We start from the raw sequence: 21,358 nt of genomic DNA on the forward strand, positions 1-21,358 counted from the left end.
TTTGTTCAAGTTGCTTTGATCGACAGTTCCCTCGCGTGAAACCCTTCTTGTCCATTCCGTTTCTCCTTTTTTGTTAATTAAAATTAATAAATATTATTTAGTCGACAAAAATAACAATACATATTGTTAGAAAATGAGTTTCAAATGGGATTCACTTTTGTATAATAATTGTTCTTTTATTGTTGCTTTGATCGACAGTTCCCTCGCGTGAAACCCTCGTTGTTCGTTCCATTTCTCCTTTCTCGTCGATTAAAATTAATAAATATTATTATTCGACAAAAATAATGATACAAATTCTAATAAAAGGACTGTAAATCAGTGGCGTGCAATGGCACTTTCTAATAGAGAAGTTCAAGAAGAGTTATAGTTTCAAGAAGAGTTTGTGCTTCAACAAAAGTTGTAAACAATAGTCAGCTAAATAATACAATACATTGGCAAAATTTTGTTCAAGCTGCTTTGAAACGCCAGCGTCCTTTCGATAATCTACTTACTTACCAGGCATAATGTCCTCGAAAGGTAGAAAAGAAGAAAAGGCACCAGATGCAACTAATTTGAAAAATTCACCGTGACTGTCTCCAAAGGAACCTTCTGTGGACTTTCCCTCCGACGTCACATCTCCCGCGCTTTTTCGGTGCGAGGCCGCTTCTAACCTCGCTAGACGAATTTTCAACGAGTATTCAGGAACATTCGTCACCCACCACGGGAGCCACCATCGCCAATAATCTATTTATTGCGTGGATAATCGCTCTTAGAGCAGCCCCCACCGTGCTTGCCAGTCTGCTCGCTTCTTGGCTTCTATTTCTAGCCTGGCGTAGATCATTTTGCAAAATGTTGATTTAGAATTTCACAATGAATTGTTGCGATATAACAAATTGGATATACGTACTTTATTGTACATTCGATTTTATTGTATAAGTTACTCTTAACCATGAGTTTCTCCTAATGCAATAAGAATCTTCCTTTCTTTTTAAATGAAACATTAGTTAAGGTAAGACGCGATGAGAATTTAAGGTTTGCGGTAACAAATGTTCAAAGTGCAAAGTAAATAAAGAATAAACTAATCTTGCTTGCTTGTCATCGTAAACTTCATTATTTCCGCTTAATTAAAATTAGAAAAATTTGGAAAATATTGTATCAGACTATATCTAACTTACTTTATATGTATTCACTTAAGTATTATAATATTTGGTGAAACAACTGAATCTTGCATTGCTACATTAAGTTCTTGTTTACCATTAGAAGCAACGAACAACGCACATCAAAAGATAAAATGCAAAGTAACTGAAACAAAAAAAGTAGGTACCAACACATACTCATACAATAAACACACAAGCACATCAAAAAATAAAATAAAAAATTAAGTACCAACGCCTACTCATCCAATAAACGATCTAACAGAAGAGAATACAAACCAAGCTGAAAATAAACCAATACAAACGTCGTTTCATGATATGAAATTGCAACAAACCAAGACATCAAAACGTGCGACAGCTCAGTTCGATCCTCAGAAGGAGAAACGTGTAATAACGAGCGAAGGCTAGAAGAGGACGACGACGGAATGCGAATAAAGATATCAAGGGTTTCGCCAAACGTGAAGGGTGCCCTCTTGGTGTTCTCTTTCTCGATTCTCGCGACCCCAGGCTCTCCCCATAATCCCGTGATGGGTTCTACCTGCGCGTATAGCTGCTGCGGCAGCTGCTCTCTAATTGAATTATCTAGTTTCCAATTCGACGCGGAGATTTCGGGCGAAAGGGCCGACGAAAAGTCATGATGACTAAATATTGAAAAACATGCCAGAGTATTGTCGGCATCGGGCCCTGACTTCTTTCTTCTTGGGGGCGGTGCTGTCGATTTGTGAGGGCTTTTGTTTGTGGTGGTCGGTCCTTTATGCTGCATCCAGATGCCTCTGGGCGATGCTCGCACGGTGGTGGCGATGGCGATGACGCCGATCGTGGGTAGCCAAGCTAAAATCCGCGGCGATGGTGGCAACATTCGACATTCTCCAGGTACGAGAACCTGGCGTGGAGAACGGAATGAAGGATGTCCTTTTCAGAGTTTCAGGTCTTATTTGTTGCACGGCTCCAACGAAATTTAAATGTGACTCTGAAAGTATAAAAAGAAAAATTTGAAATATAAATATATAATAGCATTTTGTGTGGAGTCTCCACGCGTCAGTGATTTGTTGTCTTAATTTTTGCAAGCAAAGGGGAAATATGTAAATTGAAAATACTTAGAAAGACTGGAATAGAAAAACTAAAATCACTGGGTTATAAATAATAAAGTATGATATTTTTCTAAAATGATAGAAATGTATATCACACTTTGGTACTGTATTTTTTATTCTTATTTATAATTTTAATTAGGTTCTAAACGCAAACGTGGAGCAAAGTTGAAAATATTTAAATAAAAAATACTTTTATCACTGAGTTACAAATAATAAAGTATGTAATGCATGATTTTTCTCTAAAATGATAGAAATGTATGTCATACTTTGGTATTACATTTTTTATTCTTATTTATAATTTCAGTTTAGGTTCTAAACACAAACGCGAACCAAAATTGAAAATATTTAAATAGAAATTACTTCCATCATTGAGTTACAAATAATAAAGTACGTAACCTATAGTATTTATCTAAAATGATGAAAATATATATCATACTCTAATACTGCATTTTTATTCTTATTTACAATTTCAGTTTAGATTCTAAACGTGAAGGCGAAACGAGGTTAAAAATATTTAAATAAAAAATACTTTCATCACTAAGTCACTGAAACGAGTAAGTAAGTAACAAAGTACCTAACCTATAATAATTTTCTAAAACGATGAAAACATAATATCATACTCTGATATTGCATTTTTATTCTTATTTCCAATTTCAGTTTAGGTTCCGAACGCAAACGCAGAGAAAAGTCGAATAATAGTCGAGGAACGAAAAGAAAATGGAACGCGAGCAAGTACCAGAAACGAACCTTGTACAAACGAGACGGAAGAGAAGAGCCGTGCGGCGGGTGGTCGAAAAGTACGGTTGTAAATTACTGATGTTCATTGCGTCACGGTTAAACGTCCGGATCTATGGTGACACGGCGGGTAAGGAAGACTGCCGCGTGGAAGGAGCGCAGTTTCCTGTCGATCCCTTTCGGACGTTCGTTGAACAATGCCACGCTGGATCAATGGTCATCTCGTAAACGACAAAGAGACGCGTTTTTCCCCCCAAAAGTCGTATACCAACTCCCCAGCGAGGAGGACGTCCGCGCGTTCCAAGCTTTCACGCTCGTGAACAGATTCTGAGTGACGCCCGTGACGACGCGGATAATGCCGTGTCGTAAAACACTAATGCCCTATCATGATGCGAATTTCTGTTCACAGTGTCCGTTTTCTGGAACGTCCCCTGGTTGGGACGCCTTCACGTGCACCGGAACTGTTGCAATTGCGTGCACGATTGTCTGCACTAGGTTGGTGCAAAAGAAATGTTGGCTTTTAAGTCTCAATTTTAAACGAGCATAATTGTTTTTCTAAGAAATTTTATTAATTAAAATAGGAACCGTTAGAATTAGTAGAACGTTGCGAATGAGATAAAAGTTTATTTGTACCAGTAGAGTGAAATTCTGGGGTTTTGGAGGCGATGGAATTTGTCAAGGCGTTTTTGGTATAGTCTTGGTTTTTCAAGTATGTTTTTGAATCTTTGAGAGTTGTAGTTTTGAGCTTTGAAGCTTTGAAAGTTGAAGCTATGGAATCTGAAGTTTTTAGTTATGAAGCTCTAAGATCTGAAGCTTTGAGAGTTGAAGCTCTGAGATTTGAAGCTTTGAGAGTTGAAGCCCTGAGCTTTGAAGCTTTGAAAATTGAAGCTGAGATCTGAAATTTTAAATTTTTAAGCTCTGAGATCTGAAGCTTTGGGAGTTGAAGCTATGAGATTTGAAATTTTGAGTTCTGAAGCTCTGAGATCTGAAGCTTTGAGAATTGAAGCTATGAGATTCGAAATTTTGAGTTCTGAAGCTCTGAGATCTGAAACTTTGAAAATTAAAGCTATAAGATCTGAAATTTTAAGTTCTAAAGCTCTGAAATCTCAAGCTCTGAGATCTGAAATTTTAAGTTCTGAAGCTCTGAGATCTGAAATTTTAAGTTCTGAAGCTCTGAGATCTCAAACTTTGAGAGTTGGACCTATAAGATCTGAAATTTTAAGTTCTGAAGCTCTAAGATCTAAAGCTTTGAGAGTTCAAGCTCTGATATCTGAAATTTTGAGCTCTGAAGAATCGAGTGAACCATTATTGAAGAATTCAATGCTAAAAATTTCACCAATCAATTACAAAACAAAGTTTATTCAAAAACAGATAAATACAAGCAAGCTCCCATTAAACAGCAAAATTCAAAAACCCCTTCGTACGAGTTTGTGAGCTAAAAAAAGGCAGGAAACAGCATAGAAGCATGGAGCAATCGAGTTACACAGAGAGAGGAAATCGAAGGACCCTCCAAACGGATCCCATTTCGATCGAGAAAAGGTAGAAAGGGATAGGAGGAAGGCGTACGTCGCGAGGATGCAACGATTTTGCGCATTAACGTGCCGCAAGGGGGGAAGGAAAAGAGGGTGTTGCCCGACATCGTACGTTTTTACAGGGCAGAACCATGCCTGTTCGGCCATTTATTATTTCCCGCCACGAACCGTCCTGCCAACAATACTGTCCATTGACAATTTCTACATCACACACGACGCCGCGCGCTGCGACGCTCCGCCCACGATCGAACTACAGAGAGCGCCGACGAGCGGTTCGCCTAACTTCTATCGCCCTTCTTCTCGTCCCGACGACGATCTTTCGGTGAAAACGGTGCCTCTCCCGATCTATCCACTTCCAGCTAGCTACCTACCTACCCGTCGACCTCCCCTGCGTTCACGATAAATATTTCCTTCAGCAGTTCCCCTCTGTCGGGACACAAATCGCTCCTGCTCCCCTCTCTCTTACGTACGGTCGTTGGTTATTACGTAATAACGATTTCACAGAGTGGAATGGATAGTTTAATCGGTGGTAATTGAGGCATTTGGACCACGTGGATGTTTAGATGGTTTAGCACGAGTTTCAGGGGTAGGAAGTATGTTTTTTGGTCGCTTTTGGGTTTCTCGGATCTCTGAGCTTCAGAATTCAAAGTTTCATATCTTATAGCTTCAATTCTCAAAGCTTCAAATCGGAGAGCTTCAGAACTTAAAATTGCAAATTTTGTGATTTCTGTTTTCTCTATTTTTAATGTCATACATATTTTGTTAGCGTCATTGAGTTCTGGACTGACATTGTTTGGAGTTCTTAGGACATTTTGTAATTTCTGCTTTTTTTTTAATGTGAGACACACTTTCTTAGCATTGTTGAATTTTAGATGGACATGGTTTGGGTTTCTTGGGATATTTTGTGATTTCTGCTTCTTTTTTCAATGTAAAACATATTTTCTTAGCGTTGTTAAATTTTAAATCGACATCGTTTAAGTTTCTTGAGACATTTCGTAATTTCTATTTTTTTTTCAATGTAAAAAACATTTTCTTAGCGTAGTTAAATTTTGAATTGACATCATTTAATTCTCGAGACATTTTGTGATTTCTGTTTTTTTTCGTTTAATATAAAACATTTTCTACGCGTTGTTGAATTTTTTACTAATATCATTTGAATTTCTCGAGAAATTTTTATTGCATTCTGATCACGACTATTTTATATCGATTTTTATATCGTAAATAATTTTCAAAAGAAGGTATCTCTCCCAAAAGACGAGTATTTAAACGGAAACGGTGTCCTCGTGTCAGCGTGTTGCCTTCACCTCGGAAATAAGCACTTGCTGTAAATCAAGGGTGCAGTCCGTTACTTTCACGTGATTCTTTTACTCGATCCGGAGTTTCCTTCGCGCATTGTGATCGTTTACGATTTGTTTGATGACAGAGGCATTGTCCATCCTAGTTAATGCATTTATTAGTTTATGGCTAAATGAGTACTGGTACCTCGCTTATGGTATACACGTCAGAGCAGCAAACGACCACGCGCCAAGCAGCTCGTTGCATGAAATATAGCTCTGGATATTTAGATGGCAAGATGGTTAATCAGGTACCTTGAAATTGCAATTATTTGGTTGTAAAATTGGTAAAAATGTTTTCTTCTGTGGTAACAATGTTAAAAAATATGCTGTACTTAATATTAGGTTTGCCAAAAAGTTATTTTGACCCTTCTGAGAAAACTTCTGATTAATGTTTTTGGAGAAAATTATTGCCGTATTTTCTGAGAATATTTTAATTAAATTAGACATTATATATCTTATAAATTTAAGTAAAAATTAATTAAAATATTCTTACAAAATAAAGCAATAATTTTCTTAGAGAAAATGAACCAAAAGTTTTCTCAGAGGGATCAAAATGGCGCGATAAATAATTAGAATAGATTTCTAACTATATATAAATATAGTTAGAAAAATAAGAATGTTATATCGTGCAAATAAAGTCTAAATTCACTTAATAAACAATTAATTAAGATTTTGTAATCATACAATTTCAAATTCAATACGGGTTCGGTCCAGCTAAAATGAAAGCACTACTTTTATCTAACATAATTACGATTAAAACAATTAATTAATTTTCCTTTTACAATACATTTTACGTTCAATATCAACATGTATATTTTATGATGAATATAAATATAAATTATTTGACTGTGCAGACAATTTGATTGGTTCTCACGTAAATGCTGCACTTCTACCAAAACTGTACAGTGGGTTGCATGTAAACAGGCGCTAACACATTATATACACGTTTTTAGTATTGAAACTAGCAATAACAAAAGTATAGCAATTTGTTTAAGAAACAGAAGCAAAGTATAATAAATATCTGTTAAGAAATGATTAAAAAATATTGATTAAAAATGTATTACTGTAAATTTACCAAATCTTTGTAGAAAGTTTCAGTCATTCTGACTATTTCGATCATTCGAGATTAATAAAAGAGCAACTCCTTTATTTTTATTACTGCTTATCATCAATCATCTTGCTCGACAATTCTTGTGCACATTTCTAAAGAATCCCATATATTTCAGACAAGAAATGATAAAAAAATATTTATTAAAAACGTATTACTGTAAATTTACCAAATCTTTGTAGAGAGTTTCAGTCGTTCTGACTGTTTCGATCATTGAAGATTAATAAAAAGCAGCTCTTCTTTTTATCACTGCTTATCATCGATCATCTTGCTCAACAATTCTTGTGCACATTTTTAAAGAGTTCCATATATTTCAGACAAATTCAACGAGTCAAATAATTCCTTAATACCTATGAAACAACGGATGAGAAGAGAGGAAAGTCGTTGGTGTTTTTATGATTTACGTAACCATAGTATACTTGTTAAACAATGACGCGACGATGATGCTATGGAACGAAAGGTTCGCGGAACATACGAAGAACCCTTGCACCTCGCTCGTGCTAAGCACAATGGCGCCATATTGTGAAAATATTGATTACGATTCGCCAACAATGGAGACAATGCCGTCGACTTCGCTGCCGTGGCGACACTTGAAAAAAAGAGCTTCTTCTCAAGTGCGTCTTGTATGTTGCACGCCGCGCCGCGTCCTGTTTTGCTGAAGTTGAACCCTCCTGTCTTGAATATATTACCAGCCAGTACGTTTTGTCGAGTAAAAATGTTTAAAGAGACTGTCACGGTTACGAAAAAAAGTTTGCCTTGACCTGATTCACTTAATTTTTACTAATTCTCTATGATTAAATAGTAACTAATGAATATTTCAATTTATGTCAGCAAGCTTGTAGAAAGCTTTATAAAATTCTTCGTTGCGCAACGAATATTTTATTAATTATAAATAATTGCAAGAATACTATTGCAACATTAAAAAATAATTCTCTTGTAAATTGCAGTACAGAAACTGTTGTGTAAAATAAGTTTTGTGAAATTCTTCGTAGCGCAACGAATATTTTATTAATTATAAATAATTGCAAGAATACTATTGCAACATTAAAAAATAATTCTCTTGTAAATTGCAGTACAGAAACTGTTGTGTAAAATAAGTTTTTTCAAATTCTTCGTAGCGCAACGAATCTCTTATTAATTATAAATAATTGCAAGAACACTATTGCAACATTAAACAATAATTTTCTTATAAATTGCAATACAGAACAGTCGTGTAAAGTAAGTTTTCTCAAATTCTTCGTAGCGCAACGAATCTCTTATTAATTATAAATAATTGCAAGAACACTATCGCAACATTATAAAATAATTCTCTTATAAATTGCAGTACAGAAACAGTCGTGTATAATTATCTAAATTTTCTAGCATGTATACTCTCGACGTTCTTCTCCATTTAACAAAAGATTCGCACGGTTTACCAAATAGTCGTGTGTTGTTTGCGAGAGAAAAGTGGCGAGAACCGCGGCGACGCGCCCCAAGTGAATCGTAAAACGGCAAACGACAGCATTTAAATATTTTTCACTCTCGAGAGATCAAATAGATAGGTGGGTCGTCCGCTTCGTGCTCACCAATAAGCCGTCGAAGTGCTCGAGGAACTGTTCACGTGGTTGTACGTGTCCGACTTAAAGTTGCTGACGTGCCTTCGGGCGTTCTCGAATGACGGAAAACGGGACGAAGAGGGGGAGGAGACTTGGTAACTCGATGGCTAATAACAAGAAATATGTGAACAATAATGTAATATGTTTCAGGTTCGAGTGATTTTTAAATTACTTTTAAATTTTAAAAGTTAAAACAAAAATTCCTTTATCATGTATGGTAAGTTTGAACAATAAATATAAACGAAAAAATAACTAATTTCGATATCACGAGAAGAACGGGACGAAGAGGAGGAGGAGACTTGGTAACTCGATGTCTAATAATATGCGAGAGAAATATGCGAATAGTAATATGTTTTACGTTCCAATAATTAAATAAATTTCCTTCTTTATCATACATGTTGGGTTTGAATAATATAAACGAAGGAATAACTAATTTTGATATTACGAGAATATTTGAATACTTTACATGTATGTAACAGTTTTAATATTCAACGATTTCCAAAAGATTGTATGAAGAAGAGAGCCAAGCATTGGAGAACGTTAATCAAAGAGTATTGGTTACAACTAGAATTACCAAACAAACACTTATCAAAAATATTTAAGCTACAAACAATAAAAAAACTAGCGATCTTAGACAAAACGAACCTTCGAAAGTACAGCATGGGAGCGAGTCTAGCTGCGAAAGCGTTCAAGCTTAAAAAAGCCCTCGCAGCACAGGGTGAAAGAGATCAGAGAAAGAACGGCGACGAACGAAGAAGGAAAGGACGCACGCACGTACGCATGATTTTCCTTTTTGTTTTTTACGACGATCCTCTCGAATCAACGAGCCATTACGAAAACGGTCGGCCTCCTCTCCGCCCCAATGCCAACAACAAAACGCCTCTCCGCGGCTGGCATCTGAATCGAATGAGTTTTAAGTCCCGCGCATGTGAAAATCACGGACATAGTTGGTGTACGTGGACGCGAGAGGAGCACGAGCAAGAGGCGAACGAGAATATTCACGCTACTCGCTCGAGGGACCAAATTGATCGAACCCGTTTTGTTTGTGGTCACTCTTAAAACTCGGCTGACAAAGAATCGCGCTCCCCTCGCGGCCGATATGTTCGTTTCGAGCGGTGTTTTTTATTTTTGCCCGCTGGGCGGTTCCACCTTTGTTTAACATGTACGCTCTTTCTCGCATTTCGAAAACGTCTGACCATTGTTCCTCGCCATCCATTCCTCCTTTGGCAATCGAATCGCTAATTCCCTTCGAGATCCTGAAATTTTAAACATTCTCTTCTGTTCCTTAGAGTCGTTCCTTATATATAATACATTTCTTATATATAATACGTTCCTTATATATAATATATTCCTTATATATAATACGTTTCTTACATGTAATATTTTTCCATAGTATTTTTCCATCAAACGTTTAGCGTTGATCAATTTTAGCGTCGTCGATTTTTGAGTCTATTTAGTGTTTCTCATATTAGTGGCAAAGACGTAAAATTTATTAACCAATGGTGAGAAATATAGATTGATCTGAAAATGAAATCCATTGGTATTACTCGGTTCCATTATTTTATAATATGAAGTCATCAACTTTTTTTTGTTCAGTGTTACTCATATTAATGGCAAAGACGTAAATACATTCCTTATATATAATACGTTTCTTATATAATAATACATTTTTCCATCGAACGTCTAGCGTTGATCAATTTTAGCGTCGTCGATTTTTAAGTCTGTGCAGTGTTCTTCATATTAATGGCAAAAACGTAAAATTTATTAACCAGTGATGAAAAATATAGATTGATCTGAAAATGAAATCGATTGGTATTATTCGGTTCCATTATTTTATAATACGAAGTCATCAACGTTATTGCTCTAAAGAATAAAATATTTCAACTTTTTTTTTGGCTACACTAAAATGGACAGTTTGCGAATTTCAATTTATTTTGTTTGTAATGTTTTCGTATTACCTCGGCACAAATTTGTTTCGATTAACTTTGTAGTTATCAGTGATGCTCTCGACATTAGTTTCCTGTATTTCATACGAGCATTCTATCAGACGGATGTAATAAATAATAGAATTAATGCACAGTTGTAAAAGTAAAATTAAAGATTTTAACGGTGTATGCGAAAACTTACTGCGTTTGTAATTGGTATACTTAAATATACTTAAGTATTTTTTGAATTGGTTAGTATACAAGCTGAGTCAGTTAACTATAACACTTAAATTTACTTCTTGCTTGTTCATTACGTAAAAGACCAATTCATACTCTTTGAATTTGGTTAGTGTACAAGCTGGATCAATGAACTGTAACACTTAAATTTACTTCCTACTTATTCATCGCATAAAAAAAAGTTTGAAATTACGTTCAACATCTTTTAAACCATGCAACAAACGGTTTATCTATAAATTTAAACATTACGATTAAGCAACTCATACTATATTACATATATACTACTTATAAGTATCTATGTGTACGTCTATAAAAGAGAATCACAACAAGCTTTTTTAATGAAACATATAAACTCAAACTGGTCCACTTAAAAAATAAAATAAGCAATTATACTTCAATTCGAATACGCACAACGTTGTGCACTCACAAAAGCAACCTGCAAAATAAAAACTGACTTAATCACATTCTCCAGATGGACATTTATTTTAGTGAAGTTTCGCTCATTCAGAGAATCAGTTTGAATACTTATCTTATCGTCCACGATTAGCAAACAGTATTTATACCATTTCAGTGAACCAGTATATCGTCTCGTGTCAAAAAGCAAACGCGTGTCGCGTGTTCCAAGTATTCTGGCATTAAAAAAATTTCGTGGCATTTGGAAACGTGAAACCGCATCAGACAATCCGCGCAGCGTGTTCAACCCCCATCGTTCTGTTATCTGAAACGAGAAACCACTGTAGAAAGCCTCTAGTTTAAAATTATCTCAAGTTCGCATCTCTTTTACTGAGAGAGATGAGCAACGGCGATTTATGGATACGCGACACGATTACAACTTACGGATTATCGTTGATTATTCTCGTTCTAATTGCAGTGGTGATTTCACGGAAACGGTCGTATTTGCAGAACCGCGTTTACAAAGCTTATTTAACAGGATTCGAGGTAGAATGCGCGACAGCCATGGCGCCCTACAAAAAACATTTGTTCCAGTCGTTGGAACACATCGTCTCGAATGACAGCGTGTTGCGATCTATGGGCTCCATTCGTCTGCTCGAGATTGGCGTTAAAATGGGTGCGCATTACACCGTGTGTTCATATAAACACCAGTGTCGCAATGGTCCATTCGAGACTACGAACAGTTTCTTCTTTGTCGTCGAGATGCAATAATAAGCGGATTGGAATTGATTAATCTCTCATTTCTGTTTCGAAACATCAGTGTTTTTGTAGCAATTTCAACATTGAAGGAAGAATGGAAATTACATCTGAGAATTCTTTCTCTCAATGTTAGTTAAAGCTTAGTGCACACAATTGAGCATAAATATTATAATTTATAGATTTATACAAGTATATAATCAGAAATGAAATATATTAATATATAAATTCTTTTCTATTTTCTTGATATTGTGTATACTTTAAGATAAATATGGAAAAACAATTTTTATTTTATTAAATATTGTAATATTTAAGTTGAGCTCTCGTACTGACACCTTGCGACATTTTATTAAGTAAATATTACTTTAAGTGTACAAAGATTGAAAAGGAAGTATTTCTAAATATTTATAAATCATATTGACGATTTTCAACAGTGTAATTTTCTTTGGATTAAAAGTTTAATCACTTGTGAGAGGAATTCTATTGGAACTTAAATTTTCCAGGTGAAAATATACAATTCTATCCAGATTACACGCACTTAATTGCGGTTGATCGAAACCTAAAATTGGCTGACTATCTAATGAAGGGAAATCGTTCTTGCTTATTTTCGCACGTGATTATTGAACGCTTAATAGTTGGAGATGGTAGTTCTTTGAAGGAAATACCTACTGGATACGTGGATGTAGTCGTGACAACGAGATCCTTGTGTTCGGTTACGTCGTTAAAATCGACGCTTAAAGAGATTCACAGAGTATTGGCACCGGTAAGATAATCAATCTATTAAATAGTATCGCAATTGCACGCGTTTCTTTCAGTAGTAGAGTGCTAACATTTTGTTGGTCTTTCTTAACTTACTCTGCAATTTGTGAAATACTTGTTCAGTTTTGCGTTTATACAGTATACATTTTCTTTTTTTTTGAGACCCTATATAGCATATTTATTAACTGAAGACAATAACAAAAAATTAAAAATCGATCGATGATTCTTTACAACTGAGATGTTATAGTGAAATCAGATGATTAACAATTGATACGATATAATTTTGAAAAATTCTCATTCTAGAATATTCTACGTATATAACATATGAAATATAAATTATTGATTAATGACAAAAGGATAATTTCATTATCCTTCACTTAGGCAAATTATATTATTCAATTTAATTTTCTTAATTGAAGATAGAAGGTTTATTACTTTCGCGTACGGTACTGATAACGATGTCGAATAAAATTTATTTTATCGTTTGTTATTATTTTCCTTTTCCTTTGATATTTTCTCTTTCTTTCACATACACTTCTGCAACGAATAAAACTATCAATAAGTATCAACTTAAGAGTTTAAAGCTTCAATTTTGTTATTATATCAACGCATTAGATCCCTTATCTTCTGAATCGATTATTGCCTTGTACATTCAAAAAGATATGATTCTTTTATAAAATATAAATGACCTACTTCGACTTCAATGTATCCAGCTGTACTCTAGAAAAATACTCTCATCTACCTTACATACATTATATGCTATTACAAGCAAACTATCAGACAGATTGCGTTTAAAAGTGACATGTGAACAACTGACAGATGCGACGACCTAGAAAAAAATCATTTTGACAATATTTGAAGTACGAACGTCGTTCAAATGAGAAATTATGGGTACTTTTTGATCATAAGGTACTTGTCGACATATGTACTTATCGCAAAACTAGCTTAAAATAGAAATAGAAAGAATAGTATACAAATTTACAACTGATCTAACTTACACGATTATTTCTTTTTTTTAGGGTGGTCAATATTTATTCGTAGAACACGTAGCTGAGGACGAAGGAACTTTCGTGCGATGGCTACAAGGAGTGTTGTCGCAAACGAAAATATGGCCATCGCTTTTTGGTGGTTGCCACCTAAATGTAGACCCTATTGTAGATATTAAAAATGCTGGTTTCAATCATGTCGCATGGAACAGATTTACTGTTGAAAGCTATGCGTCTCGATCGTTTCATTGGATTCTTTCGAAACAGCATGTATTAGGTGTGGCAGTTCGGTAATTAAACATATAAAAGTAGTTACAAAAATCTGTTTATGAATAAACTGTATATAAAACAAAATAAAAATCATAAATTTTACAGTCATCGTATTAAAACAATTCGGTTATAAATATAATTAATTACAGGTCTGCAATGATTAAACAAATAGCGTAAGACTAAATAAACGTAGTACAAATATTATTGTTATTATTGTTGTTTGTCTTCTGTAAAATTTGATAACATAACATATTAGGTAATCGCAATTCTAGAAAATAAACTAAAAAAATTGCATTAATGGCAGTGTTGTTTAAAAGAGAAGAAGATTTCGTATATTGGCGCAATGTACGCGTATAGAAATGATTAGAACATTGGAACTTATCGTTAAATGTTATTGTTATTACTTGCTCGCGTGTATGCTGTACACTATTGCTTTTACGTGTAAAAAAGATCATCTAAATAAAATTAAGTAAACAAAAAATGTAATTTAAAATTGCGAATACTAAATGAAAAGCTTTATTATTTTACACTTAAAGTTTATATAGTATAAAAATACATACATAATTATAGTCAGCAATTTGTTAATGCGATAAAACAAATGCATATGTATGCTACTTTTAACTGCTATTGTTATGTCTTACTTATTATACTTATTATAGTTATATTTCTTATAGTATGAATAGATAAAAATAAAATTTCATTTAAGCTAAAGAATCAAAAAATATTATTAAATGATTATTAGCAGGAAAGAAAAATTGTCAGATAACAAATTTTTTATTGAAAAACAGCGGTTTTTTTTAAATTCTTAAGAAAATGTAGCAAATGAATGTTTAATTTTTACAAAAATAAACTTTCATTTTGTATCAATTACCCTATGTTCCCTTCCTGCAGTCACCAACTCGTATGAACATATCTTTTTATGTACATTTAAAGCTATAATGTACTAATAACTAATCATCTTTTTGATAACTGATGAATTAAAAAAAAAATGGTAAATTTTTGTACATTTTGAATGTTTCTGCATTGAATTGTGTATCCATCTTTAATTTGTTTTATTGAGTTATAACACCAAATCTCCAAATAGAGGCATATTTAGTTTATTCAAAGAAAATATGAACTTTTCATAATCGTCCCCATCTTCGTCAGATGGAGACAAAGGAAATAATGTTGTTACTCTACTATTATCGTTACTTTTAGCATTTTCTTCTCTTGTTACATAACTACTATCCCTTCCTGTCGATTTTATTGTTCTATCACTACCTCTTCTTTGCAACTTGTGCCTTTTCTCAGTATCTTCTTTCTCTCTTTCGAATGAACGTTTGTAAGAAAGTTTTACAGGTGGAGAACAAGATTGAGTATCACACGTAACAGAATTAGATTCACTACTCACAGAAGAGTCTTCATTCCAAAGACTGTTACGAGTTTCATGGACAATTTTTTGGGGAGAAGAAGATTTTTTATACCTTAGACTTATTACATTTAATGTCGAATTTGAGTTGTTTGATTCGCTAGATTTTGTTAGTTCGAAAGTGTTCGTACTGTTATTTTGTAATTGCATTTCTTTACACGTTAAATCACTTTTATTTATTTCCCCTTTATTATTAACATATTTATATTTATGAATATCGGAGTCTGATAACTTTTTTAACACAACTACTGGATTAAAATTTTCAGAATTCGTTTTCTGGAGAATTTTTTTGGAGAAGTTTCTCGAATTTTTAGAGTTCTTAGTGCGAGTTGACTTTTTATATTTCTGAATTCGAGATTTTCTAGATAATCGTTCAATATAAACCACTGGATTTAAGTTCATTCCTATGTAACTTGGTTTTATATATTTCTGAATATCAGGAATTGATGTTTTAACGGTTGAATTCGCATAATTATTTAATTCCATTTCTTTTTTATTTTTAATCTTTTTATTAATTGATTTCCTTAAATTTCTATATTTGCCATTGAATTTTGATGATCCAATTGTATCTGTAGTATTCGAAACTTTCATTGCTTTTCTCGACCTTAAATATCTTGCGATAACATCTTCCGATAATCGAACTAAACGTACTACTGGATTTACATTTGTAGATTTTCTTATTACATTTTTAGATTCCTCTTCTGAATGATCAGTCGACTCATTAAATGTGCGGTTCACATTAGTCTCATCAGTCATAGTAACATCGTCAATGGATTTATTAATTGGTAGAGACGTATTCAAACAGTGTTCATTGTTATGTTCTGCCAACGTTCTGTTAACTACTGAATTGTTTTTAATATTATTATTTACAGAAAATGGATCAACAGCTTTGATGGTATCCAGCATCATTTTGTTAAAAGCTTTATTTATCCTTCTTATTTTCTTCATTTTATGCTTTTTGGAAAATTTATAGCTATAGTCAGGATCCAGTGCAGGATGTAAATCCTTTGTTAATTGAAATATTTTAGTTTTATTACTACTTTTACTACTATTTGTCATATTAATAACATCAACAGGCGAGTCCCTGGCAGAGTACAATTTTCTGCGTCGTTTTTTGCCTGTATTAACTACTTCCGGTTGTAACAAACAATTTGATATCTCACAACTATTTTGGGAATGCTGCTCGCAAGAACTATCGTTATTGTTGAATGCACTATCTTTATGCTCGCTTATGTACATTTCATTTGTAATGACGTCTGTCATTTCCGTATCTTTTATTTCATCATTTACTGCGTTATGTTCAGCGTCTTCTACGGTATCCATAGTTTTTTGTTCACCCTGCATGGTTATATCTTCGTATATTGATATCGCACTGCTAGTAGTATCACGAATGCTATGAGAGAAGTTGTGAGAATGTGTATTTGAATTCAACTTATCGTAAGGCATATAACCCGTATTTATCCAAGACTGAATACAGTTATGTAATTCATCATTAGACTCTTCCATTTCCTAAAATATATCATACATACTATTAATTATCATTAAAGGAATAAACCTCAATGGATATATATATGTAAAAAAGTGAAATTATTTGTACATTTCTACTACTGTATTTATGAAAAAAATCATCCCAAAATCTTTTTCTCTTTATTTTAACATTGGCTGGAAGTTCGAATACCCTTAGTTTAGTGCTATCGCATCCTACAATTCTGAAACAGGCAAATAATGCATAATTAACATCAGAAAGAACAAATTATACAAATTATACATATAGAATGTATTTAGTTACATCATTTTGTTTTAATATAATTAACATTATACATTGACATATTTTTTATTGTACATAATCCAATAATGCATTTTCATAGCAAATTAACAAATTCAATTCATGTTAAAACATATTATATACACCCATTACTTTAACACTATGCCATCCGCATGTCTAATCTAGATTTTTTCATCTCGCGCTGGTGGTACTGATTTTCATAATTTACTGTTAGTTAAACAGAACATGCAATATTAATTTTTGTTCTACAGTTTTAAATACCGAATACGTTTTGAATACAATACAGACACCAGCACTTACTCGATAATTTTTGCATGGCACCAATGTGGTGCAACCGGACGTCATAGTGTTAATATAATAAGAATTATTAATACATTAATATTCAAACATAGAACGAACACAGAATGGGCATACTACGATTACTCACATATTACAATACTACATGCGCATACTACAATAACCCATACGATAATAATATATGGAATATTGACTAATATACTAAAGTAGTGCAAAAATGAATCAATACAAATTAAAGACCATGTGGTTTACAGAAAAGAAGTGGGCTATCTCCTAATCGATTGTCCGCTGCGTATTTATTCTATAGTTCTTCAAAATCAGTTGGATGGAAGAAATTTAAATTCTACGAAAGAAGTCGGACCAGTATCAGAGTATTTTTTCATCGCAAACAAGTGAATTTTAGAAGAGAGGCGTTGAAAGTTTACCGGATAGATAAAACAGCATTATAGAAAACGAAAAATATATTTTAGCTTAAAAAGAAAGATTTTACTTACCTTAATTTTGAAAAATAAGAGAAGTATACAAAAAACTGTATTACTTATAGGATGACCTAATAAATGGTCGTCAGTTTACACTGACTGTAAATATAGTCGTTACAAACACTTACTACATAATTAATTAATGAAAAATGAGAAAGTTAGAAACATCGATCGTAAAACCTACATAATAATACACAAGTATTGATTATTTTTGTTAATTATATACATATTTACATGTTAAACATCAACATATCACACAATTAACCTATAAGTCCTACATTAATCTTTAACTTACTTTCCTATACTTTCGTTGTAAGATGTTAACAGCTGGCTTGACATTTTATTTACATCAGTTTATCTCCTTTTCATCGTGTATATCGTGGAAGGCGATGTAAACAATCATAATTAATTGTCGTTCATCTTCGTGGGAGATCAACATACACAGATCCCGCGAAACCAAAAAACTCTATGCAGATATTAACATACAAATCTTACGAATTCTCAGTCTTAGCGTCTGTTAATAAACAGAAGACATTGGCTGGTAGCTGACCAATAAGAAGTGGTCTCATTCAGTAACCTTATTTTTTATTGGTCAGCCATGTTTGCTTGGTTTGCAAGTACATTAGTTACAGACAAGACGACAGAACTTAAGAATGCAGTTGTTAACATTGTCCTGCCTAAATCAGGAATTTTATCAGACAATTAATAAGGTAAATTGAAAATATGGCGCAGTTTAATTCATCTCAAAGTTATTTAATTGAAAGTATAGCGCAGTTTAATTCAGCACAAAGTTTTTTTATGTTTTCTTATGTTTCTTAAACAACTAATGTGGTTAATTGAAAATATGGCGTAGTTTAATTCACCTCAAAGTTATTTAATTGAAAATATAGCGCAGTTTAATTCACCTGAAAGCTTTTTTATGTTTCTTAAACAACTAATATGGCTAATTGAAAATATGTCGCAGTTTAATTCTCCTCAAAGTCTTTTAATTGAAGATATAACGCAGTTTAATTCGCCTGAAAGTTTTTTAATTGAAAACATAGCGCAGTTTAATTCACCTCAAAGTTTTTTTGTTTTCTTATGTTTCTTCCCCTCGTTTGTTCGCTTTTTACACTAGCGCCCCAGACGTGTTTATTGAAAATCAGCCTAGTGATAAATCTGTACAAGGCGACCTTCCTTGTCCTTAAAACATCAGTTTCCTACAAGCTATAAGTGCGGTAGATTCTGTATCACGGGTTTGCCTTCTAGTCACTAACTTCCGTTTCGTTAAATTGCAGCTTAACTCCCAGCAACTTTAAAAAGGTAATGGTTTGAGTAAATTACGTGGTTTGAGGGAATATTAAATAAGTACATAGAATTCTTGCTATTGTGACAATTATAACCTAAAAGCCTCTGTGTGAGATGAGAAACATTTTAGCATTACAATACAACTTGCTATCACAGGCTCTAAATTTTATATATATTTCAATTTTTAATTGTAGCGTTGTTTAAGATTCGTTGAGTATGTGTATTGTAAGATGAAGTTGTTAATTTCCTTTTTATAAATACGTAGATTTGTAAAAAAAGAAATGTGCAAAAGGAGTATATCTCTTTGACCTTGAACTAACACACGTATGCCGGATTTCAATTATTCCTTAAAAGTTGAAAGTTATTGTTAAATCTTGTTTTAAATTGTTCAAATTTCTTCCAATTCTGACATAAAATCTCTTCGTTTATTAATTTACACGCATAACTTAAATTATTATTTAGTTAAAAACAGTAATTAAAAATCTGAATTTATTCTTTCTTTTCTTGTAATTTTATCTGTGTTCTGTATAATTTGTTGTTCGCTGAACAAGTATATAATGCATATGTTACAATAAAGTATAGAGTTTTTTGACAATTATTTTGTATTATTCGATAATAAAACTGAGAAATATTATATTAACAAAAATACAAAGTTTGAAAGTGCAATAGTTTATTGTTATATTTTCGCTGTATTTTTGATCAATAAATGTACTTTCGATAATTAATATTACTTTATTTACTTTATATCATATTTAAATGTAAACTTGTAAATTATAACTTTCTTTTGGTTTCCGTTTAGTTAATTCAAGGTATTGTTGAATAAATTTATGATACGTAATAATATCAAAATAAGAGATATTCAATAATATGTAATAATATATTTCTAGTTTTATACAGATGTCGAATATAGCAAATTTTCATAACATTTTGTTGTTAATAGAATTTACGTTTTAGATGAAAAATGTTTCTCATTATACTGTTAAAATTATATTTGGTATCTTATGTAATCTTATTGCTTTATGTACATATCAATAAGTCTGTTTCCTTATTCATTTACTTACTGTGTCATTTAATACATATACTAAATGGTAACATGTAAGATAAAACTGTACAAATGTCAATATGTTGACTAAAAATAACTGAAACGGGTAAATAAGATATTTTTCCATTTATAAGGTACTTATTGATCTTACCTTAAACACATATTGGTCATTATTGTATTCCTATTCAATTTGATAACTCTTCTACTTGAACGACGAATGTTTCTACTTGTAATATTGATATGAAAGCACAAAATCATTTCTTAAAAAAATCTCTGTACAAAAGATAAACATTATCGTAAAGCATACTGCGATAGTTTACCAGCACTTGTTTCAATAGACTTTATCTATATAAAATAACGTTTGGCCTGAAAATGAAATTCAGTGCGTACAGCAGAGAAAGTATCAATTGTAACACAAAGTGATATAAATTTTTAATAACGTATGCAATGATGACATTAATATTTGTCTTACTTTAACGTCCTCCTATCAGGTAACTTGTTATCACGTGAAATAAAAAACTAGTTAAAAAAGTTTTCATAGAAAAATTTTACAAAATAAAAAAGTTTGAATACAATATTAGAAAAATTTTATAATTCATCATGGCTCACTGTATGTACAGAGTGTCATCTGAAATAAACGACTTGAATAATTTTTTCAATTTTAAAGACAGGAAGAAATCCTTAAAACAAAAGTTATTTCGTTTCGAAGTGGTTGTTACTCGTTAATCAAAATTTTTTATGAATTGGACGTATTTCGCAGATCCAAGTCGAGCAGATTCGATTCTCGAGATTTTTTTCAAGATGATTTCAATGACCATAGTCACTCGAGATTACTCAAGGTTACGAGCGCAATAAGTGAAAGTTAAAAACTCATGGTGAACTCTTTGCGTGTACCTAAGCACGTCCACCTGATAAAAAGTTTCAATTAACGTACAATCCGCTCAGAAACAACTTTTGTTTCAAACATTTCTCCTTAAATCTTACGCGAAACATTTTCAAGACACATTCGTTTATTTTCTTATAATTCTTTACTTTTATAAAAAAACATATAACATTTAAACCGTTTTTAATTTTTACATTGAACAATCTTTACTAGTTTTTTGATCAACAATATTTGAATCGAGACAACAGTCTGTTTGCTGTTGATTATCTTAAGTCTAATAGTTCTATAGAAAAACAAACTGCGAATAAAGGTACGATGA

General features: G+C 32.8%; 2 protein-coding genes across 2 annotated transcripts in view; both read left to right on the forward strand.

Annotated features, from left to right (window-relative positions):
• The window catches only part of LOC143430869 (pyruvate kinase), a 144,002-nt gene that overhangs the window by 111,150 nt on the left and 11,494 nt on the right, over positions 1 to 21,358 (forward strand). The window lies entirely within an intron of this gene.
• Positions 11,436 to 21,358, forward strand: part of LOC143430877 (thiol S-methyltransferase TMT1B-like) — a 257,467-nt gene continuing 247,544 nt past the window's right edge. Inside the window, exons 1-3 of the mRNA XM_076907348.1 lie at positions 11,436 to 11,762; positions 12,346 to 12,605; positions 13,621 to 13,895. Of these exons, the coding sequence (XP_076763463.1) occupies positions 11,486 to 11,762; positions 12,346 to 12,605; positions 13,621 to 13,881 (798 nt within the window). The 5' untranslated portion in view covers positions 11,436 to 11,485 and the 3' untranslated portion in view covers positions 13,882 to 13,895. The remainder of the gene's footprint in view (positions 11,763 to 12,345; positions 12,606 to 13,620; positions 13,896 to 21,358) is intronic.

This window comes from Xylocopa sonorina, chromosome 15 (assembly GCF_050948175.1).
Source record: "Xylocopa sonorina isolate GNS202 chromosome 15, iyXylSono1_principal, whole genome shotgun sequence".
Classification (NCBI taxonomy): domain Eukaryota; kingdom Metazoa; phylum Arthropoda; class Insecta; order Hymenoptera; family Apidae; genus Xylocopa; species Xylocopa sonorina.